The sequence below is a fragment of the Pistacia vera genome, unplaced genomic scaffold (assembly GCF_008641045.1).
Source record: "Pistacia vera cultivar Batoury unplaced genomic scaffold, PisVer_v2 Contig137, whole genome shotgun sequence".
NCBI lineage: Eukaryota > Viridiplantae > Streptophyta > Magnoliopsida > Sapindales > Anacardiaceae > Pistacia > Pistacia vera.
Window position 1 is genome coordinate 610,907 of NW_022195434.1, and position 24,094 is coordinate 635,000.

The 24,094-nt window shown below is 35.3% G+C and overlaps 3 protein-coding genes across 11 annotated transcripts in view; all 3 read left to right on the forward strand.

Annotated features, from left to right (window-relative positions):
- The first annotated feature begins 6,728 nt into the window (after positions 1 to 6,728).
- On the forward strand, positions 6,729 to 8,678 carry LOC116122746 (pentatricopeptide repeat-containing protein At1g08070, chloroplastic-like). Its single transcript, XM_031408555.1, has one exon. It carries the CDS (start codon positions 6,729 to 6,731, stop codon positions 8,676 to 8,678), a length of 1,950 nt encoding a protein of 649 aa, XP_031264415.1.
- Positions 8,679 to 9,474: 796 nt separating this feature from the next.
- LOC116122749 lies at positions 9,475 to 20,957 on the forward strand. 9 transcript variants are annotated; one of them, XM_031408563.1, is made up of 6 exons: positions 9,475 to 9,707; positions 11,220 to 11,473; positions 12,166 to 12,377; positions 12,475 to 12,730; positions 13,156 to 13,210; positions 20,477 to 20,957. In XM_031408563.1, exons 2-6 carry the CDS (start codon positions 11,222 to 11,224, stop codon positions 20,710 to 20,712), a joined length of 1,011 nt encoding a protein of 336 aa, XP_031264423.1. In that variant the 5' UTR covers positions 9,475 to 9,707; positions 11,220 to 11,221; the 3' UTR covers positions 20,713 to 20,957. The 9 variants fall into 9 exon arrangements, with proteins under 9 accessions (XP_031264423.1, XP_031264422.1, XP_031264424.1 ...); XM_031408562.1 differs by having other exon boundaries at positions 9,476 to 9,707; positions 11,204 to 11,473; XM_031408564.1 differs by lacking the exon at positions 9,475 to 9,707 and adding an exon at positions 9,732 to 9,882 and having other exon boundaries at positions 11,204 to 11,473.
- A 515-nt stretch (positions 20,958 to 21,472) lies between these two features.
- The window catches only part of LOC116122750, a 2,713-nt gene continuing 91 nt past the window's right edge, over positions 21,473 to 24,094 (forward strand). The window contains exons 1-5 of the mRNA XM_031408566.1: positions 21,473 to 21,864; positions 21,988 to 22,245; positions 22,862 to 23,073; positions 23,294 to 23,561; positions 23,646 to 24,094. The exon at positions 23,646 to 24,094 is cut by the window's right edge and continues 91 nt beyond it. Coding sequence (XP_031264426.1) covers positions 21,994 to 22,245; positions 22,862 to 23,073; positions 23,294 to 23,561; positions 23,646 to 23,951 — 1,038 coding nt within the window. The 5' untranslated portion in view covers positions 21,473 to 21,864; positions 21,988 to 21,993 and the 3' untranslated portion in view covers positions 23,952 to 24,094. The remainder of the gene's footprint in view (positions 21,865 to 21,987; positions 22,246 to 22,861; positions 23,074 to 23,293; positions 23,562 to 23,645) is intronic.

Consider the following 24,094-nt stretch of genomic DNA (forward strand, 5'->3'; position numbering starts at 1 on the left):
TAGGTATTATATGCAGTTCTTGGATGACTATAATAGATATACTTGGTTATTTCCACTTAGAACTAAAGCTGAGGTTAAGTCCATTTTCATTTAGTTTCATCATTTGGTTGAAAGACAGTTTAATACTAAGTTAAAATGCCTTCATTTTGATCAAGGTGGAGAATTCATTGCACTTCATTCTTATCTTACAGAGTTAGGAAATCAATTTAGGCATTCATGCTCTCATGTCCACCAGCAAAATGGACGTTGTGAGAGAAAACATCAACATATAGTTGAAACAGGCCTTACATTACTCGCACATGCATCTATGCCTCTTCAATTTTGGTGGTTGTCTTTTGAAACTGTTGTTTTCTTGATTAATAGATGCCTACTTTAGTTTTAGATAACATATCTCCATATGAAAAATTGTTTAATAAACCTCCTATGCATGAAAGTCTGAAAGTTTTTGTGTGTTCCTGTTTTCCTTTTCTTAGAGTTTTTAATCGTCATAAGTTCAGTTTTCACTCAACTAAATCTGTCTTTGTAGGGTATAGTCTTGTCCATAAAGGTTACAAATATCTAAGACCTGATGGAAAAATTGTTGTCACTCCTAGTGTCAATTTTAATGAACAAGAGTTTCCTTTTAGTTCAAACTTTACCTCAATCTCTCAACAAAGAACTCATGCTTCTACAACTTCCCTTGACACATATCCTACCTATATTTCTTTTCCATACACTACTGTTCCTAACTGTTTAGATACAAAGTGCACACTGAAAGATCCTTCTACAGTAACTAGCTCTCTAAATCAGTCCAAAAATGGCACGACAGTGAACATTAAGTCTGCAATTCCAAATTGGTATGCTCTTTCACAAACTGCTCTTCCCACAAATAGCTTATCATCCTCTCAAACACTTCATTCACCATCACTATCGTACTCTCAAACAGACCTCTCAAATACTGAACCAAACAACACTTTTACCAAATCTGCTTCCTTTCCATATACATCAGTTTCCACTCTTCCTACTGTACCATAATCATTTTCCTTTCCCATGTGCTCACTTGAGGTTGATCTCACTTCATCCAAGGTTCCTGCAAAGTTGTACACTGACAAGTCTGTAGCTACAAACACACATCCAATGTTAACTCGATCCAAAACAGTAGCCTCTAGTCACTGTGCACCCTTACCAACTACTGCAGTTTCAGGTTCTAGTTTTGATAATTTTGCAGCCTTGATAATCACTACAGCCACTGATTCCTATGCTGCCCTGCCACAAATTGCAGCTACTGGTCTTACATCTGATCATTCTGTAACTTTGCCAAACACTACATGTCATTCTCAAGGTATTAGGTCAGAAACCAGCGTAGTAATACCTAAACCTCACACTGTTATTGAAGCACTTAACAGTCCTGAGTGGAAACATGCAATGAAGAGTGAGTTTGATGCCTTGCTGAAAAATGAAACCTGGACTTTAGTTCTTGCTCCTTCAGATAAAAATATAGTAGGAACAAATGGGTATTTAGGACCAAGTTTAATTCTGATGGTTCTTTACAAAAATATAAAGCTAGGCTTGTTGTTAAGGGTTTCCAACAAACACTTGGGCTTGATTATTTTGAAACCTTTAGTCCAGTAGTTAAAGCCTCCACTATTAGAATAATACTCACCTTAGCTGTCACTAAAGGGTGAAACATTCAACAAGTGGATGTCAACAATGCATTTCTAAATGAAACTCTGAATGAAGAAGTCTACATGCAACAGCCTTTTGGTTTTGAGGATCCCATTAAGTCAACCTATGTGTGCAAATTGCATAAAGCTCTATATGGACTCAATCAAGCTCCAAGAGCATGGTTTGACAAGCTGAAAACAGCTCTTCTTAGGAAAGGGTTTCACAATTCAGTTTCTCACAGTAGTTTATTTGTGTTTAAACAGAATTTTCATCTCACCTATGTGCTTATGTATGTAGACGATATTCTTATAACAGGGTCAGATAACTCCTTCATTACTCAGCTTATGGAAGATCTAAATGCTGAATTTTCACTTAAAACACTTGGATCTTTGTCCTATTTTTGGGGACTGGAAGCACTACGAACTACTACTGGAATTCACCCGAAACTGAGAAAATATGCTATTGATCTACTGTCTAAAACAAAAATGTTGGATTGTCATGCTTGTACAACTCCAATGGTAGTAGGAACCAAGCTATATTCCACTGATAGTGAGTTATTTGTTGATCCAAGTTTATACAAGAGCACAGTGGGTGCTCTACAGTATTTGACACTTACACGACCTGATATTAGTTTTCTAGTCAACAAACTAAGTCAGTTTTTGCAAGCTCCCATAGATCTTGAATGGCAAGCGTGTAAGAGAATTCTAAGATACATTAAAAGTACCTTGAATTATGGACTGCATTTTAAGGCAACAAGCATTTTAACTATATAATGCTATGCTGATGCGGATTGGGGCAGTAACATGGAAGACAGGAGGTCCACTAGTGGATGTTGTGTGTATATGGGACCAAATTTAATTCAGTGGAGCTCTAGAAAACAAAAGGTTGTTGCTCTTTCATCAACCTAGGCTGAATATAGAGTTCTAGCTCAAACAGCCACCAAAATTGCATGGCTCCAAAGTATGTTTGTAGAGTTAGGATTATTCGTTTTAGTCACACCTATCATTTGGTGTGATAATATAAGTGCTGCAGCTTTGGCAGCCAATCCAGTGTTTCATGCTAGAACTAAGCATATAGAGATAGATGCACATTATGTTAGAGAGCAGGTTCTTGCAAAGAAGTTAACTATCCAATATGTGCCTTCCAAACTGCAGATTGCTGACTTACTGACAAAGGCATTATTTGTTACTCAATTCACTAAATTGAGAAGTAAACTGAATGTTATTAGTCAAGAGGAAGTTGAATCAAGAAGAAAATGACAATGCTCAAGATCACTTACTGAACTGTTCTGGATGTCACTCTCTAAATGAATTTTTTTTTCTGAAATACAAGTGGTTGTTTGTTCTGTGTAAATTTGAGAGTTCCTGTTGATGGTTGTTTGTAGATTGGTTGTAATGTCTGGTTCAATATAGTTTCTGGAATGCTGGTGGTTGTCAGTTCAATTGGCAGATGGTTGTCAGTTTGGCTATAAGGTCTGGCTAAAATGGTTTCTGAAATGCTGATGATTGTTAGTTCAGTTGGCAGATGGTTGTCAAATTGGTTGTAAGGTCTGGTTAAAATGGTTTCTGGAATGCTGATGGTTGTTAGTTCAGCTGGTAGATGGCTGTCAGATTGGTTGTAAGGTCTGGCTAAAATGGTTTCTGAAATGCTAATGGTTGTTAGCTCAGTGGGCAGATGGTTGTTAGATTGGTTGTAAGGTCTGGCTAAAAATGGTTCCTGGAATGCTGCCTGGTTGTTAGTTCAATGTGATGATTTTGTGTCTTGGAATGCTGTTTGGTTGTTAGTTCAGTGTGATGATTTCTGTGTAAATGAAAATTGAAAGTTGAGAAGTTGGAGTTGTAATTCTACTGGTGGTTTTAAATGTTGCTTGAAGTTTGCCTGGTTGTTAGTTCAGTGCGATGATGAGAAGTTGGAGTTGTAATTCTACTGGTGGTTTTAAATGTTGCTTGAAATTTTCCTGGTTGTTAGTTCAGTGTGATGATTTTGTGTAAATGAAAATTGAAAGTTGAGAAGTTGGAGTTGTACTTCTACTGGTGGTTTTTAAATGTTGCTTGGAGTTTGAACTGGCTAAACTGTTAGCACTGGTTCTACCTTTTTTTTTTTTTTTTTTTTTTTTTTTGCTGAGATGTAAACCAGCAAGTGCTGGAGTTGTAGCTTTCTTCAATTTGCTTGGAGTTTGTTTTTTTTTTTTTTTTTTTTAACATTGCATTTTCAATAGTATCTACAATATTGAATCAGCGAAGGTTGAAGATCAGCAAATGCAAGTTTTTTTTTTAGCAGAAGTTTTTGAAGATCAGAATACCCAGAACTACTCCAGATCTTAAGGGGGATGATAGAATGTAAAGTCAAAGGAATGCAAACTGGTGTGATCGCAGAAAATTGAACATCAGAATACCCAAAACATTACCCCAGATCAGTTTAAGGGGGAATGTTAGAATGTAGTGTAAAATGGGTGTTATTTGATTAACTATCAAACTTGTGAGGGCTTGTGGAAAGTTGTACAGAAACAGTGTAGTTTTGTTTTAGCTTAAGCTCAGATTGTAAACTAACTCTCACTTTACTCTTTTACGTATAAAAGAGTAAAGTGAGCTGAGCTACAGTGAGTTTAAAATAACGCAGATCCAGATTCTATCAACAAATCTCTCTTCCACTTTTTCTTAATTTTTCTTGGAATCTTACTCAATCTTCACAGCGATGACTTAAGTTATGGGTTTGAACAATTTTCATTATACATGTAAAGATAATTACGCAACATTTTAGAGTTTGTCTTACAAATTGCTATTACGTGACCAGGGTCCGATTCCCTTCTAAACGGGCCTGGGCTGATAAACTGTTAAGAAATTAAGACCATGGGCAAAAAATATATATAATAATAAACAAGTCTAGACTTAAATTTTAAGAATTATGATAAATGGGCTTATTTCAAATGGGTAAGGCCTATTAATAAAAAGGTCGGGGGACCCTTATATGGCCCCAGGAATTATCCAATATTAACATTATACACCCAACCCCTGCCCCGATCGATGCCACCTGATTTTCCTTTTTATTTACTCCCTAGACACCACACACATAGAAAGTTAATAACCTGATAGCCCCTTATTTGAACTACAATTTCTATTGTTAAAAGAGTTGGCCTTAAATCATTCTAATTTCTAACATCTGAAATTTTAATAACTTTAATGAGAAAGTTATTATTTAAGGAGGGCTTCATCAATTTGTTAAAAGGAAGATACTAATTTAATCAAATTTGTTGAAGGGTACTATTAATTCTTAAGAGAATTGAGTCATATATGATAACAATAAGAGTAAACGACTTTTTCTCACCCAAGATTTGCCTTAGTAACACTTTTTCACTTTACAGAGTTTCAAAATACCACTTTTCCACTAAAAGTCTATATTTCGTTAATACCTAAAATGCATTTCATTTTCTCAGTTGACGTTTGGTGAATTACTAGAAGTCAGGGTAAGAGGGTTTTTATAAAGTGGAGTTCGGTGGATCAAATAGTAGTGATCGATTAAATATTTACTGTTGGAATTGGCTAGAAATCAACTAAAAATAAGAAACTCTAGTTTTGTCGTGTCTAACAATCGGAGAAAAATCATGTATCGAAGTGAAATGAGTTTTGTAGAAAGGAGGCCAAAGATTTAAATGAAGGTGATAGAGATAATTTTTGTCACATAGTAACGGAATGTTAACTTTGAATGAAAAAGTGGTGTTTTGAAACTTTTTTAGGGGAGAAATTGTCATTAAGACAAACGTTGGGTGGGAAAAAGTCGATTACTCTAACAATAATTATTTAGTAGTATACTCTTTTCAAAGCTAAAAGTATAATAATCATGTGATCTAAAATATATTCTTTAGACTATTTTGACTCATTACACAAAATCATTTTAATTTTCATATAACTAAAGAAAATTAAACATTTTAAATAAACTCGAAAACTTTTTTTAATTTATTATTGTTAGAATCAACGCAATTAAACCCACAAAAATATAAGAACTTAGAATTTCAAAATTTTTGTTGTAGAGGCATGTGGTTAAGGCTACTAACATCCAATGAAACATGGTCATTAATTTTAGTTACACTCCTTGTTCCGCGCAATTAAAGGACTTTAACCTCATAGTAACTCATAAGAATAAATAAACATATAATTTAATATTATTTCATGCATTAAATTTTACGCATCTGTAATGGACATATTACTGAGGAGCCATCGGCATAGAATCAAGGCCATAAAATTAATGCCCTAGGGCTAGATAATTTTTATGTATTAACAACATTTTGATTATGTAATAAAGGAATTTTATTTCATGTTATTAAATATTTGCAAGTATACTAGATGTCCTAAACCATGTTAAACCAAACCTTCAATTGGACATATGAGGGGTTCATATGTGGACATGTTTAAATACACGGTCCGCAAGTCAATGGAATAAAACTGGACAATCTATATCCTGTTGAAGAGATAGCTTATCTTGGCTATCAGAATTAAATTTTAAGATAGATACCTTAATGTATATCCTAGTTGGAGACATGACTTTTAAATAATGGAATGAAGCCATCATGAGGGTAAGTTAATATTCCTGTATGTTGGGAGACATGACTTGTAAATAATGGATCATGATTCATAGATATGGAACCCATAACTCTGATTTAAAAGAGTTAAGGTTATCCTATTAAGGAATCGTTCGATCTCAATTATTCGAACATTTGTTATTCAAATAATATTTTGTTTTATAAATAAGAGTTTTCCGGTATAGAAAGATTGAACTTAAGATAGAATGAAAATTAATATAAAATTGGGATCCAATTAGTAATTTTAATCTTCCAAGCTTTTTATTGACCCAAATACAAAATCCAATTAATATAAAAGTTTCGTGCTAACTCATTGGAGCTTAGGCTTGGTCCCGGTGCGGCCCATTGGTTCCATGCCCATTGCGCCGTTCTGGGCCTTGACAACATGATATACTATTTGTATGGGCTGGCCTATTATGAACAGCATCTTGGCCTTTACATGTCTAAATAGAAGTCTCAAATCGACAAGCAGGAAGTAAAGGGCGGGAAGCCTAAACAGTAAACAACAATGACTGCAGCCATTCCAGTCCCAGTAACAATACCTGCGAACTTATACAAATGCAAAACTATGAAACAAGTGCAGCAAATCCACGCTTACTTGATCAAAACCAATTTGGTTAATCACACTTTCACTGTAAGCAAACTCATTGCTTTTTGTGCTCTCTCTCGTCTCCCACATAGCTTAGCCTACGCTTCTTCTGTATTTAACAGAATCAATAGCCCCAATTACTTTATCTTTTACGTACTTATAAAGGGTTGTTGTGATAATGGTGACCCGTTAGAATCTATTACTCTTTATGTTCATATGCTTTCTTGTTTGAATGAGTTGAATGGAATTTCATTTTCTCTTCCTTGTGTGTTAAAAGCCTGTGGTAAATTGAGTGCAATTAAAGAAGGGCAGCAAGTTTTTGCCCAAGTCTTGAAAACTGATTTGTTGTGTGATCCATTTGTGTCCAATTCTGTGGTTAGAATGTACTTAGAACTGGGGGAGATTGAGTCGGCGAGACGCGTGTTTGATAAAATGCCTGAGAGAGATTTGATTTCTTGGAATTCAATGCTCTCGGGTTACTTGAGGGCGGGGGAGATTGAGTTGGCAAGTAGGTTGTTTGAGGAGATGCCTGAAAGGGACTTGGTTTCTTGTAATGCGATGATTGATGGATATGGTAAGTCTGGGAGCTGTGAGCTTGCTGAGGAGGTTTTTAGGATGACGAGCGAAAAGGATGTGGTTACTTGGACATCAATGATTTCTGCGTATGTGAGTAATCATCGTCCTATTGAAGCATTGGATTTATTTAGAGAGATGTTGAGTCTAGGAGTTAAACCTGATGTTCCTGCTATTGTTAGTGTTCTTGCAGCCATTGCTGATTTGGGTTTCATTGAAGAAGGGAAATGGTTGCATGCTTATATATGTGCAAATAAGATGAAATTGAGTTCTGGGTTCATTGCATCTGCGCTAATAGATATGTACTCGAAATGTGGTTACATAGAGAATGCATATGATATCTTTGGGAGAGTATCGCGTGAAAGAAACATTGGGGATTGGAATTCTATGATATCTGGTCTTGCAATCAATGGCCTTGGTCAACAAGCCCTTGAAATCTTTCTTGACTTGGAAAGGATGGATATTAAGCCCGATGAGATTACTTTCGTGGGGCTCTTGAATGCTTTCGGTCATGCAGGTTTAGTCGATGAGGGCCAATTTTATTTCAAAATCATGCAAGAGAAGTACAACATTGTTCCTAAGCTTCAACACTATGGATGTCTGGTTGATCTATATGGCAGGGCAGGATATTTAGCTGATGCACTTGCAGTTATACAACATATGCCTATAGAGGCTGATGTTTTAGCTTGGAAGTCTCTCCTTAGTGCCAGTGTGAAGCTCAGTAATGTTGTCATCGGTGAAATTGCTGCCATACAAGCAATAAAGTTGGACCCAAAAGACTCAAGTAGTTATGTTTTGCTATCAAATATTTATGCCAAGGCTGGAAGATGGGATGATGTTAGCAAGGTTAGACTACTGATGAAACACAGAGGTGTAAGAAAAATTCCTGGGTGCAGTTCAATCCTTATAGATGGGAAGGTTCATCAATTCCTCGTTGCAAAAGACATGGATTTAAGATATAATAGTGAGATTATCGTAAAGATAGAGCAGTTAGTTTCAAGGCTAAAGTTGGAAGGATATGAGCCTGACCTGAGTCAAGTTCTTCAAGATGTTGAGGAGAATAGTAAAGAAAGTTTGCTTTACCTTCATAGTGAGAAGATGGCACTAGCATTTGGACTACTAAACACAAGCAAGGATACTCCTATTCACATAGTAAAGAACCTTAGGATTTGCTGCGACTGTCATAGCTTCATGAAGCTGGTTTCTAAGGTTTGTAGACATCGCATTATTGTGAGAGATCAAAATCGTTTCCATCATTTTGACAATGGTTCTTGTTCCTGCAAAGACTACTGGTGAAATTGCTTTACACCCTGTAAAGAGTTGTAAATTAAGCTGGTATACTTGGTAAATAGACTTCTAACAGCCATAAATTCAGGCTATTTTAACTTCTGGTGCCTTCTATTGTAAATTTATCAAGAAAACGATTTGGACTTCCATTTTAGTAATGGCTTATTAAACAGCTTCCCTGTCAATGGCAACTGGCAACTGTGCCTTGTTCATCAAAAGTCCTACCATTTATTTCATTGATCCGTTCACTTTAGTGAGATCTTTCAAACACGTTTTCTTACCAAAATCGTTTTATAAGACTTTTGGATCCACAAATTTGGACTATGTTTAAAAAGGTTGAATAAGTAATAGATTTCTGAATCAAGGTGTATCATATTGCAGCATAATTATCAATAGCTATGAGAATAAACACAATTCTTCACGACTCTTACTGGATTGGATCTCGTCATTTTCACTTCACATGGCACGTTCAATCAAATCATTGTCTGTAAGTTTTTGGTGTATGAATTATTTAAACCATTAGGTCATTGACTTTTTTTTTTTTTTTTTTTTGCTAGCAATATTTTTACTGGGCAGTTTAGAATTATGAAGCCCAAATTAATAAAAAAAAGAAAATACCGCTAAACTTTATCAAATTTACTAGAATACTATTGTTAGTAATTGCAGAATTGATACGCATGAAAACATGGGCTTCATGGACATTTGAGGTACCGTATGAAAATTACTATTTTATCTGAAGCAAGATGCAAAATTAGATTTGAAGTTGAAAGAGTCATTCCACTATCAGATATTGACATCCGGTTTTGGCAGCACATTGGTTTTTTCCCTGAAAGATAATTTGGCTTGGCACCATCTCATTTGCGGATGAGATGCTTTGGTGTGTCTTTTCCATTTTCCATGTCCAAGTGAAATTCTTTTACTTCTAAGCAAAGAATAACAGCTTTGAGTCAAGAAGATACTACTATTAGTAGCGGCATCACTGAGTGCTCAGTTCAAGAACTATCAAAGTTATAACCAGTCCATACCCAATTCCTCCAGGTTCGTTTTTCACTTCTGTTCACTTTCTTTCGCTTGAGTTCTGGTTTCTGGGTTTCGTTCTTTCTTTTTATTTTTCACTGTACTAAATTTATTTTATCTTTACTTCTCTAGTGGATAGATTTATCACAATAGTTTCCACTTTAGTTGCTGTTCGTTTTAGTGATTGGATCAAAGGGTATGAATTTATTTAGATTTCTGGGTTGAGTTTGTTTAAGTTGCAAGTACCTTTTCTATGTGAATTTCATTTGATTCTGTTTTTTCTTTTTTGTTGATCAAGAAAAGAATCGAATTAAATCTTTAAGATTCATAGATTAAAACGCTTATGATTTCTGTTACCACAATGAAATCTGGCATTGCTGAACTGAATCAGAAGTTTTGTTGTTTCTATTTTATATTAGTTTGCATGAAAGTACTTGAACTTGCCAAGGTGGCAAGGTGCATATGTTATGAGGTTGACATCGGAATACCTGTATTAGTAGTAGTCCAAGTACTCAGGACTACGAAGAAATGCAAAGAAAACTTGTTGAATAGCATATGATGATGCTTTTAGGTAGCTCGTTGATCACCGTGAAGTTGGAACACGCAATTGCACCCAAAATAATTTATCTGTATTTTCTATGACAACATACAGTTGTTGACATTGATGTACTGCTTAAAATAGAGAAGAGGTGAGGCTAAACCAAACTTATTACACTGAAAGTTGCTGGTCATCTTGGTAATCGGCTTAGCTCACTCATTAGTGGAAGTGCAGTATGTCTGGTGGGTGTGATTATGGATGAATGAAAGCCTGTAGTACAATGTTGTCTCTGTTTGTAAATTCAATAGAGATCATTAATCACTGATGGAAATCACCGGACTAACTGTATCAATTGTTAAATTGTTTGAAAATATCATCTTCAAACGTAGAAGTTTGGAAATGTTTGTTGAAATGAATATAAACATTTAGGAGAGTGAAAGAAATTATTTATGAATTTTTCCCTTTGGATTTTGTATAGTTTGTTGTTTCTAAAGCATTTATTCAAGAACAAATTACATTAGTTTCTCCCTTGGTTTTATCATATAGGGATATTACATATTCAAACCCACTGTATTCTTAAAAGGCTAACTTCCATGTATTAATTGTCCAAATTCCTATGATCTTATTTTTTCCTCCCTTTTCAACTGATATGTACTGAGCTACCAATAAGGAATAACCACTGATAATCATGTAGAAGTATTCTTGGTCATCAAAACTATTAACGGTGACCATGAATCGAATATGTTATTTGATACCCAAGAAGAATAAGTGGCCTAAAGCATAACTTATAACACCCCAGAAGCTCAAGGAAAATATGCTCTGCATACCTTTTATTGGTACTTCGTAATTCATTTTCCTTTAAAACATATTGTCATGGTCAATCTTTATGAGTATCATTCCTATGTTTGGATGAATTTAGTCAACTCCTTTATACTTCTTTCCTCTTTAAGTTATTTTGTTGCTGACATGATTAATACAGTGTTATACTTCTCCAGAAATGTTTGCACCAATAGCAGTGGCCTTGGCAGTGGGTCTTTTGGGGTGGGCTTATCAGGCAATAAAACCTCCTCCTCCAAAGATATGTGGGTCACCAGGTGGTCCACCTGTTACTTCACCAAGAGTAAAACTCAGTGATGGGAGGCATTTGGCTTATCGAGAAACTGGGGTTGCCAAGGAGGAGGCCAAATACAAAATCATCATCGTTCATGGCTTTGACAGCTCCAAAGATCTCAGTTTACCCATCCCTCAAGTATGAACTGATGATGCTTCTTAAAACCCTGCACCTTGTTTTTAATTTGTTTAAAGTTGTGGCTGTGTTTTAGTTTTTCGATATTTACATTGTCCAAAATCACAGCTTGGCTGGATGGCTAATTGAAACATTAGTCTCATTTATTTCAGGCTAATACTGAAAGAAACAAAAAATAGTCCTGGTCAAATTATTTTTCTTTTTTGGGATTGACAATAAACATGATTGTTTCAGATCCTTGAACAACCAGCTGTGAGATAGAGATGTTAGAAACATGCAGGTGTTTATGCAATACTGTGTCCAACGATATTAGAAATTTGAACTATCATATCTTTTGGATAGTCAGAAAGATACAGTAAAATTGAGTGAAATCTTTCCAGTTCTTTGTCAAGTAGCAATTGTATCATCTGCATCTGCATATACTTATATGCTTGTGGTGAATAATATGTATGTATACATGTTGAAAACCAAGATTAATGTATTAGACTATGTCACCATCAATGAATTATGTAAGTTGTTTATGGATCATCAATAGCCACAAAGTAATTCTGTATAAACAAAGGCATGATTGGTCATACAGTATATCATTCACATGCTTTTATTTCAGAATTTGCATATCTTTTCCTTGCTGCATTGATATAATTGATATCATGCTTTGAAATATGGTAAATTCTTCATTATGCTTTAATTTTCAGGAGCTTATAGAGGAGCTCAAGATTTATATCTTGTTCTTCGACCGACCAGGTTATGGCGAGAGTGATCCAGATCCATCACGGTCAGTGAAGAGTGAAGCAAATGATATTCAAGAACTAGCAGACAAGTTGGAGATTGGATCTAGGTTCTATGTAATTGGTATATCAATGGGGGCATATCCTGTTTATGGTTGCCTAAAATACATACCGCATAGGCAAGTTTGATACATAGAATATTGCTTCTTGTTGCTCCTTTCCCTTTTTTGACACTTTCAAATTCAAGTCTTCTAATTCTTCGAGTCTTCTTCACAGGTTATCTGGAGCTTCCCTGGTGGTTCCATTTGTGCACTACTGGTGGCCCTGTCTTCCTGCCAATTTAGCTAAAGAAGCCTTCAAAAAGCTGCCTGTGCAGTACCAAATGACATTTCGGGTTGCTCATCACTTTCCTTGGTTAATCAACTGGTGGATGTCTAAGAAATGGAGCATTATGAATGGTAATTTGTCAGTTTTTAGTCCCCGAGATTTGGAGATCTTGAAGAAGTTGTCAGAATCACCTATAGTCGGTCAGGTAGTTAATTTCTTGCACATTGTTGGTTTGCACTTAAAAGAGCAATTATTTCACTGAATATGCCTTGAATGTCCCATCAACCCATGGTTAAATTTGAAATAAAGGGTTATTTGTCTGTAGTCATGGTATACTGGTTGTTTGGTATTCTATTTTATAACTGCCTGCATTTACATTATGACAAGTGACTGGAACTTTCAATCATCTTGAATTTCTTGATTTTCTTCAATTACATATGAGATGTCAATACATGTTTAATTAACACATCAAAGAAATATAATACTTTGATGATTATCAGATTAAGTAATACTTTGATGACTATCAGATTAAGTTCTGTCTATTTGTTTTCTTTTCCAATTTCAAACTGGCATATTATTGCTGGAGCTTAAACCTTCACCTGATGATTCTTGGTTATGTTTCTGCAACAGGAAAAGATTAGACAGCAAGGTGTTTACGAGTGTCTATATCAAGACATAATAACAGGCTATGCGAAACAGTGAAATTCTTTTACTTCTAAGCAAAGAATACCAGCTTTGAGTCAAGAAGATACTACTATTAGAGCGGCATCACTGATTGCTCATTCAGAACTATCAAGTTATAACCAGTCCATACCCAATTCCTCCAGGTTCGTTTTTCACTTCTGTTCACTTTCTTTCGCTTGAGTTCTGTTTCTGGGTTTCGTTCTTTCTTTTATTTTTCACTGTACTAATTTATTTTATCTTTACTTCTCTAGTGGATAGATTTATCACAATAGTTTCCACTTTAGTTGCTGTTCGTTTATTGATTGGTCAAAGGGTATGAATTTATTTAGATTCTGGGTTGAGTTGTTTAAGTTGCAAGTACCTTTTCATGTGAATTTCATTTGATTCTGTTTTTTCTTTTTTGTTGATCAAGAAGAACGAATTAAATCTTTAAGATTCATAGATTAAAACGCTTATGATTTCTGTTACCACATGAAATCTGGCATTGCTGAACTGAATCAGAAGTTTTGTTGTTTCTATTTTTATTAGTTTGCATGAAAGTACTTGAACTTGCCAAGTGTGGCAAGGTGCATATGTTATGAGGTTGACATCGGAATACCTGTATTAGTAGTAGTCCAAGTACTCAGGACTACAGAAATGCAAGAAAACTTTTTGATAGCATATGATATGCTTTTAGTTAGCTCGTTGATCACCTTGAAGTTGGAACACGCAATTGCACCCAATAATTTATCTGTATTTTCTATGACAACATACAGTTGTTGACATTGATGTCTGCTTAAAATAGAGAAGAGGTGAGGCTAAACCAAACTTATCACTGAAAGTTGCTGGTCATCTTGGTAATCGGCTTAGCTCACTCATGTGGGTGCAGTATGTCTGGTGGGTGTGATTATGGATGAATGAAAGCCTGTATTACAATGTTGTCTCTGTTTGTAAATTCAATAGAAGCATTAATCACTGATGGAAATCACGGACAACTGAATCAATTGTTAAATTGTTTGAAAATATCATCTCAAACGTAAAGTTGGGAAATGTTTGTTGAAATGAATATAAACATTTAGGAGAGGTGAAAGAAATTATTTATGAATTTTTCCCTTTGGATTTTGTATAGTTTGTTGTTTCTAAAGCACTTGTGTGTTAAAAGCCTGTGGTAAATTGAGTGCAATTAAAGAAGGGCAGCAAGTTTTTGCCCAAGTCTTGAAAACCCATTTGTTGTGTGATCCATTTGTGTCCAATTCTGTGGTTAGAATGTACTTAGAACTGGGGGAGATTGAGTCGGCCAGACTCGTGTTTGATAAAATGCCTGAGAAAGATTTGATTTCTTGGAATTCAATGCTCTCGGGTTACTTGAGGGTGGGGGAGATTGAGTTGGCAAGTAGGTTGTTTGAGGAGATGCCTGAAAGGGACTTGGTTTCTTGTAATGCGATGATTGATGGATATGGTAAGTCTGGGAGCTGTGAGCTTGCTGAGGAGGTTTTTAGGATGACGAGCGAAAAGGATGTGATTACTTGGACATCAATGATTTCTGCGTATGTGAGTAATCATCGTCCTATTGAAGCATTGGATTTATTTAGAGAGATGTTGAGTCTAGGAGTTAAACCTGATGTTCCTGCTATTGTTAGCGTTCTTGCAGCCATTGCTGATTTGGGTTTCATTCAAGAAGGGAAATGGTTGCATGCTTATATATCTGCAAATAAGATGAAATTGAGTTCTGGGTTCATTGCATCTGCGCTAATAGATATGTACTCGAAATGTGGTTACATAGAGAATGCATATGATATCTTTGGGAGAGTATCGCGTGAAAGAAACATTGGGGATTGGAATTCTATGATATCTGGTCTTGCAATCAATGGCCTTGGTCAACAAGCCCTTGAAATCTTTCTTGACTTGGAAAGGATGGATATTAAGCCCGATGAGATTACTTTCGTGGGGCTCTTGAATGCTTTCGGTCATGCAGGTTTAGTCGATGAGGGCCAATTTTATTTCAAAATCATGCAAGAGAAGTACAACATTGTTCCTAAGCTTCAACACTATGGATGTCTGGTTGATCTATATGGCAGGGCAGGATATTTAGCTGATGCACTTGCAGTTATACAACATATGCCTATAGAGGCTGATGTTTTAGCTTGGAAGTCTCTCCTTAGTGCCAGTGTGAAGCTCAGTAATGTTGTCATCGGTGAAATTGCTGCCATACAAGCAATAAAGTTGGACCCAAAAGACTCAAGTAGTTATGTTTTGCTATCAAATATTTATGCCAAGGCTGGAAGATGGGATGATGTTAGCAAGGTTAGACTACTGATGAAACACAGAGGTGTAAGAAAAATTCCTGGGTGCAGTTCAATCCTTATAGATGGGAAGGTTCATCAATTCCTCGTTGCAAAAGACATGGATTTAAGATATAATAGTGAGATTATCGTAAAGATAGAGCAGTTAGTTTCAAGGCTAAAGTTGGAAGGATATGAGCCTGACCTGAGTCAAGTTCTTCAAGATGTTGAGGAGAATAGTAAAGAAAGTTTGCTTTACCTTCATAGTGAGAAGATGGCACTAGCATTTGGACTACTAAACACAAGCAAGGATACTCCTATTCACATAGTAAAGAACCTTAGGATTTGCTGCGACTGTCATAGCTTCATGAAGCTGGTTTCTAAGGTTTGTAGACATCGCATTATTGTGAGAGATCAAAATCGTTTCCATCATTTTGACAATGGTTCTTGTTCCTGCAAAGACTACTGGTGAAATTGCTTTACACCCTGTAAAGAGTTGTAAATTAAGCTGGTATACTTGGTAAATAGACTTCTAACAGCCATAAATTCAGGCTATTTTAACTTCTGGTGCCTTCTATTGTAAATTTATCAAGAAAACGATTTGGACTTCCATTTTAGTAATGGCTTATTAAACAGCTTCCCTGTCAATGGCAACTGGCAACTGTGCCTTGTTCATCAAAAGTCCTACCATTTATTTCATTGATCCGTTCACTTTAGTGAGATCTTTCAAACACGTTTTCTTACCAAAATCGTTTTATAAGACTTTTGGATCCACAAATTTGGACTATGTTTAAAAAGGTTGAATAAGTAATAGATTTCTGAATCAAGGTGTATCATATTGCAGCATAATTATCAATAGCTATGAGAATAAACACAATTCTTCACGACTCTTACTGGATTGGATCTCGTCATTTTCACTTCACATGGCACGTTCAATCAAATCATTGTCTGTAAGTTTTTGGTGTATGAATTATTTAAACCATTAGGTCATTGACTTTTTTTTTTTTTTTTTTTTGCTAGCAATATTTTTACTGGGCAGTTTAGAATTATGAAGCCCAAATTAATAAAAAAAAGAAAATACCGCTAAACTTTATCAAATTTACTAGAATACTATTGTTAGTAATTGCAGAATTGATACGCATGAAAACATGGGCTTCATGGACATTTGAGGTACCGTATGAAAATTACTATTTTATCTGAAGCAAGATGCAAAATTAGATTTGAAGTTGAAAGAGTCATTCCACTATCAGATATTGACATCCGGTTTTGGCAGCACATTGGTTTTTTCCCTGAAAGATAATTTGGCTTGGCACCATCTCATTTGCGGATGAGATGCTTTGGTGTGTCTTTTCCATTTTCCATGTCCAAGTGAAATTCTTTTACTTCTAAGCAAAGAATAACAGCTTTGAGTCAAGAAGATACTACTATTAGTAGCGGCATCACTGAGTGCTCAGTTCAAGAACTATCAAAGTTATAACCAGTCCATACCCAATTCCTCCAGGTTCGTTTTTCACTTCTGTTCACTTTCTTTCGCTTGAGTTCTGGTTTCTGGGTTTCGTTCTTTCTTTTTATTTTTCACTGTACTAAATTTATTTTATCTTTACTTCTCTAGTGGATAGATTTATCACAATAGTTTCCACTTTAGTTGCTGTTCGTTTTAGTGATTGGATCAAAGGGTATGAATTTATTTAGATTTCTGGGTTGAGTTTGTTTAAGTTGCAAGTACCTTTTCCATGTGAATTTCATTTGATTCTGTTTTTTCTTTTTTGTTGATCAAGAAAAGAATCGAATTAAATCTTTAAGATTCATAGATTAAAACGCTTATGATTTCTGTTACCACAATGAAATCTGGCATTGCTGAACTGAATCAGAAGTTTTGTTGTTTCTATTTTGTATTAGTTTGCATGAAAGTACTTGAACTTGCCAAGGTGGCAAGGTGCATATGTTATGAGGTTGACATCGGAATACCTGTATTAGTAGTAGTCCAAGTACTCAGGACTACGAAGAAATGCATAGAAAACTTGTTGAATAGCATATGATGATGCTTTTAGGTAGCTCGTTGATCACCTTGAAGTTGGAACACGCAATTGCACCCTAAATAATTTATCTGTATTTTCTATGACAACATACAGTTGTTGACATTGATGTACTGCTTAAAATAGAGAAGAGGTGAGGCTAAACCAAACTTATTGCACTGAAAGTCATGCTGGTCATCTTGGTAATCGGCTTAGCTCACTCATTAGTGGAAGTGCAGTATGTCTGGTGGGTGTGATTATGGATGAATGAAAGCCTGTAGTACAATGTTGTCTCTGTTTGTAAATTCAATAGAGAGCATTAATCACTGATGGAAATCACTGGACTAACTGAATCAATTGTTAAATTGTTTGAAAATATCATCTTCAAACGTAGAAGTTTGGAAATGTTTGTTGAAATGAATATAAACATTTAGGAGAGTGAAAGAAATTATTTATGAATTTTTCCCTTTGGATTTTGTATAGTTTGTTGTTTCTAAAGCATTTATTCAAGAACAAATTACATTAGTTTCTCCCTTGGTTTTATCATATAGGGATATTACATATTCAAACCCACTGTATTCTTAAAAGGCTAACTTCCATGTATTAATTGTCCAAATTCCTATGATCTTATTTTTTCCTCCCTTTTCAACTGATATGTACTGAGCTACCAATAAGGAATAACCACTGATAATCATGTAGAAGTATTCTTGGTCATCAAAACTATTAACGGTGACCATGAATCGAATATGTTATTTGATACCCAAGAAGAATAAGTGGCCTAAAGCATAACTTATAACACCCCAGAAGCTCAAGGAAAATATGCTCTGCATACCTTTTATTGGTACTTCTTAATTCATTTTCCTTTAAAACATATTGTCATGGTCAATCTTTATGAATATCATTCCTATGTTTGGATGAATTTAGTCAACTCCTTTATACTTCTTTCCTCTTTAAGTTATTTTGTTGCTGACATGATTAATACAGTGTTATACTTCTCCAGAAATGTTTGCACCAATAGCAGTGGCCTTGGCAGTGGGTCTTTTGGGGTGGGCTTATCAGGCAATAAAACCTCCTCCTCCAAAGATATGTGGGTCACCAGGTGGTCCACCTGTTACTTCACCAAGAGTAAAACTCAGTGATGGGAGGCATTTGGCTTATCGAGAAACTGGGGTTGCCAAGGAGGAGGCCAAATACAAAATCATCATCGTTCATGGCTTTGACAGCTCCAAAGATCTCAGTTTACCCATCCCTCAAGTATGAACTGATGATGCTTCTTAAAACCCTGCACCTTGTTTTAAATTTGTTTAAAGTTGTGGCTGTGTTTTAGTTTTTCGATATTTACATTGTCCAAAATCACAGCTTGGCTGGATGGCTAATTGAAACATTAGTCTCATTTATTTCAGGCTAATACTGAAAGAAACAAAAGATAGACCTGGTCAAATTATTTTTCTTTTTTGGGATTGACAATAAACATGATTGGTTCAGATCCTTGAACAACCAGCTGTGAGATAGAGATGTTAGAAACATGCAGGTGTTTATGCAATACTGTGTCCAACGATATTAGAAATTTGAACTATCATATCTTTTGGATAGTCAGAAAGATACAGTAAAATTGAGTGAAATCTTTCCAGTTCTTTGTCAAGTAGCAATTGTATCATCTGCATCTGCATATACTTATATGCTTGTGGTGAATAATATGTATGTATACATGTTGAAAACCAAGATTAATGTATTAGACTATGTCACCATCAATGAATTATGTAAGTTGTTTATGGATCATCAATAGCCACAAAGTAATTCTGTATAAACAAAGGCATGATTGGTCATACAGTATATCATTCACATGCTTTTATTTCAGAATTTGCATATCTTTTCCTTGCTGCATTGATATAATTGATATCATGCTTTGAAATATGGTAAATTCTTCATTATGCTTTAATTTTCAGGAGCTTATAGAGGAGCTCAAGATTTATATCTTGTTCTTCGACCGACCAGGTTATGGCGAGAGTGATCCAGATCCATCACGTTCAGTGAAGAGTGAAGCAAATGATATTCAAGAACTAGCAGACAAGTTGGAGATTGGATCTAGGTTCTATGTAATTGGTATATCAATGGGGGCATATCCTGTTTATGGTTGCCTAAAATACATACCGCATAGGCAAGTTTGATACATAGAATATTGCTTCTTGTTGCTCCTTTCCCTTTTTTGACACTTTCAAATTCAAGTCTTCTAATTCTTCGAGTCTTCTTCACAGGTTATCTGGAGCTTCCCTGGTGGTTCCATTTGTGCACTACTGGTGGCCCTGTCTTCCTGCCAATTTAGCTAAAGAAGCCTTCAAAAAGCTGCCTGTGCAGTACCAAATGACATTTCGGGTTGCTCATCACTTTCCTTGGTTAATCAACTGGTGGATGTCTAAGAAATGGAGCATTATGAATGGTAATTTGTCAGTTTTTAGTCCCCGAGATTTGGAGATCTTGAAGAAGTTGTCAGAATCCCCTATAGTCGGTCAGGTAGTTAATTTCTTGCACATTGTTGGTTTGCACTTAAAAGAGCAATTATTTCACTGAATATGCCTTGAATGTCCCATCAGCCCATGGTTAAATTCGAAATAAATAGTTATTTGTCTATAGTCATGGTATACTGGTTGTTTGGTATTCTATTTTATAACTGCCTGCATTTACATTATGACAAGTGACTGGAACTTTCAATCATCTTGAATTTCTTGATTTTCTTCAATTACATATGAGATGTCAATACATGTTTAATTAACACATCAAAGAAATATAATACTTTGATGATTATCAGATTAAGTAATACTTTGATGACTATCAGATTAAGTTCTGTCTATTTGTTTTCTTTTCCAATTTCAAACTGGCATATTATTGCTGGAGCTTAAACCTTCACCTGATGATTCTTGGTTATGTTTCTGCAACAGGAAAAGATTAGACAGCAAGGTGTTTACGAGTGTCTATATCAAGACATAATAACAGGCTATGCGAAATGGGAATTTGATCCCATGGATCTAAGTAATCCTTTTCCTGACAATGAGAGGCCAGTCCACATCTGGCAAGGTTTTGAGGACAGAATCATTCCTATTGAAATAAATCGTTATATCTCGGAGAAGGTTCCATGGATACAGTATCATGAGGTTGCAGATGCTGGACATTTGCTTATGTTCGAGAACAAAAACTGTGAAGCCGTTCTGAAAGCACTTTTGCTCAGCTAGGCCCCTTGTCTTCTGGGTTTAATGCATGCTCTTGAACTTAGCTATAAGAAAATTGTTCCATGTTTTGATGCTAAATATTCTTGTTGTAATGGTCTCATAGAGAGGAATTTTCTTGAGGTTCCAGTATGTAAATAAAATGTTCCTAAATCTGGATCTTCATAAGCTAAGAATTTGTGTTGTGATGCTTACCTAAAATAATATACTGGAAGCCATATGTAGTTTTATCCGTTTTATCTTCCTCTTCATTTACTTGAATTCGTATTATCAAAGGAGCTAGTTTCAACTTAAGACACTTTCCATTTTATTTTTACTTTTAATAAGTGATAGCTACAAAACAGTTTTAATATCTTTGTATTTAAATGTTGTAGAATAGAAGCTTATAAAAAAAATTATCCAAAATAATATTAACCTTTATGAGCTGTGATAATAGCACTTTTACTTCCATAATCATTCATTTCATTAATTAATTTTTTGGAATTTTTTTATTAATTTTTTGTTATTATAAATATAAATATCTATGTGTGAATTAATTTAATAATGAAATTTGAACTTATTTATTATATACTATTCACAAATACTTTATAGTATTAATTCAAACAAAATCTGTCTGACCTAATGAGTCCTAGATATCATTTACAAATTACAATACTTATTATTACCATTTAGAATGTAGGGATGTTTTGTGGAAAGTTCATAAATTCTTTACTATAGAGGTAGGTATTAGGTGTAACCTAATAAAGAGTTGCAGCTAACTCCCCAACACACAGGGTTGACCAAGGTATTTCCAATTGACTACACGTTTCTTTCACCTACCCCAATTAGCAGCAACATTGAGAAAGGAATAAGCTTTACTGGTATCAGCAATGCCTACATATTTTTGTAAAAGTGAACAATCAGCAAGCATAGAACTATCCAGGAGATGAAACCACTTTGATAATTAAAAGTCATATGTAAACTTGGGTGTACCAAATATTCTATTTTTCTTATGTTTGGAAATTGTTACAAACACAACTTTGAAGGAGAATTATGTCTACCAGTCAAACACGGGCACGTACTGTGGCAACAGTGAAAATCAACCAAACTATTTGCTTAATTTAAAAGCTTGAGATGGGTTAAGTGCCTAAAACCCAAACATAATTTGCCATTCTTCAGGTTGGTTTTCCCATAGCTCTTCCAGTTAAACATGTTTGTTCTTTTATGATTCTGTTTTTTGTCTTTGTTGATTCAATATTTTCCAAGTATGATCATTATATTGTCTTTGTATTTTATCTGCAGTGAGTGATGTTTGGTGTGGCAGTAGTGGTGTTAGGAGTGGGAGTTCTGGTGTATGCATATAAGAGCATAAAGCCTCCACCTTCAAAAATTTGTGGAACACCCAATGGTCCTCCTGTTAAATCACCAAGAATCAAGCTTAGTGATGGAAGGAATTTGGCCTTCAGAGAAAGAGGTGTTCCAAGGGAAAATGCCAAGTACAAACTCATCCTTGTCCACGGTTTTGACAGCTCCAAGGACATTTATTTGCCTCTTTCTCAAGTATGTACTCTACTCTAAACCCACCTTCTTACTCATATAACTTCCGATCTGCAATTATATTATAGCCTTCTAAGTCATGAATTGTCGGTATTTTGGCCAATTGAAATCATCATCCATGTAAAATTACTCATATGAAGTAAAATTTTCGGCATAAGGTTACATAATCCATAGAAATAGAGTTAAAGCAAATTGTGTAACAATCCTAATCTTGTCCCACATCACTAAAGAATGAGCTTGGCATATGGGTTACTAACCATGTAGATACCATCCCTTACAAGCCGGATTTTAAGGGTAAGTTCTACTCAATTGTGGTTGTTTCAATTTGTATCAGAGCAGCACCAACTTGGGGGCAATTGAAAAGTGTAAAAATACTTTCAATATAGTTAGATTTTATTTCTCTGGGAAAGCATATGCATACCTACACTATATCATGCTGATGGAAAGCAATAAGTTTTGTATGAAAATTTGTTTAGCAATTATCGGATCAAAATTCAACTCTACGCTTATATTTTGCAAATGTTAATGTCAAATAATTTTGCATCGGGTTTGGAACATAGGCATGGTACCGGTACATTTATAGAATACAAAATGAATGTAAGATGTTATTGGCTTGCAGGAGGTGATGAATGAACTGGGTGTATGTGTTTTGACATTTGATAGAGCTGGGTATGGGGAGAGTGATCCAAACCCCGAACGCTCGGTGAAGAGCGAAGCATTCGACATTCAAGAACTTGCTGATCAGCTGCATCTAGGCCCCAAGTTTTACCTTATTGGGGTCTCCATTGGAACATACCCCGTTTGGGCTTGTCTCAAATACATACCACACAGGCATGTTTCCCTTTTCTAATTCTTCCTTCTAACCCTCATATGCTTCTGTTGTGAACTTATGATGTGAACTATAAAGTAATTATAATTGACAAATTCCGAAAAAATCCATCTATACTATTAACTTTGGATGCAATTGTAAATGAACTTTCAAGATTTGAGACATCATACATATTTATATAGAACCAAGACTAATATACTTGTCTAAAACCGTTCTTTGCAGGCTTGCTGGTGTAACTCTAGTAGTTCCAGTGATTAACTTCTGGTGGCCCTCTTTTCCTTCGGAACTGGCGAATAAAGTCTTCAAACAGCAACTTATCAGAGACCAAATGAAACTTTCCATAGCACACCATGCCCCTTCACTATTATATTGGTGGTTAACCCAGAAATGGTTTCCTTATTCATCCATCATGGAGAGGCACCCAATTCTTTTCAATAAGCGAGATGTAGAAACTGTAAAGCAAATGTCACAAGTACCAAATCCTGATGAGGTAACTTCTTTCTTCCTATCTTTATAAGAATTCAGAGAATTTTTACTAGTAGAAATTTTGACATGATTATGTTATTAATTACAGTATAAGATTCGGCAGCAAGGCATTTATGAATCTCTTACTCGAGACATCATGGTGCATTTTGGTAAATGGGACTTTGATCCAATGGAGCTACAGAATCCATTTCCTAACAATGAGGTATCTGTCCACCTGTGGGAAGGTTATGCAGACAAGCTTGTGCCATTTGAACTGCAGCGTTATGTTGCGAAGAAGCTACCTTGGATTCAGTATCATGAAGTTTCTGATGGCGGTCATCTACTGATTCATGAAAAAGTTTTATGTGAAGCTATTTTCAGGGAAGTTTTGCTTGGAGAAGAACCCTCCATCTAATAAGTTCAGTTCAGCCACAAGAGAGAAAATTTCTGCTTCTGGTCATCAAAGCTAGAACCCTTGTTGAGTGTTGTATTGTTCGGTTAAGTATTTATGTTAATTAGAATTCAACTATTAACTTGTTTAATTTCTTGCCAATCCTT

Excerpts from the sequence above, each read along its gene's own strand:
- LOC116122746 (XM_031408555.1), top strand. The coding sequence starts at position 6,729 with ATGACTGCAGCCATTCCAGTCCCAGTAACAATACCTGCGAACTTATAC.
- LOC116122749 (XM_031408563.1), top strand. The coding sequence starts at position 11,222 with ATGTTTGCACCAATAGCAGTGGCCTTGGCAGTGGGTCTTTTGGGGTGG. Across the intron at positions 12,731-13,155 it reads AATCACCTATAGTCGGTCAG|GAAAAGATTAGACAGCAAGG; the intron begins GTAGTTAATTTC and ends TTTCTGCAACAG. Across the intron at positions 13,211-20,476 it reads ATATCAAGACATAATAACAG|GCTATGCGAAATGGGAATTT; the intron begins GCTATGCGAAAC and ends ACATAATAACAG.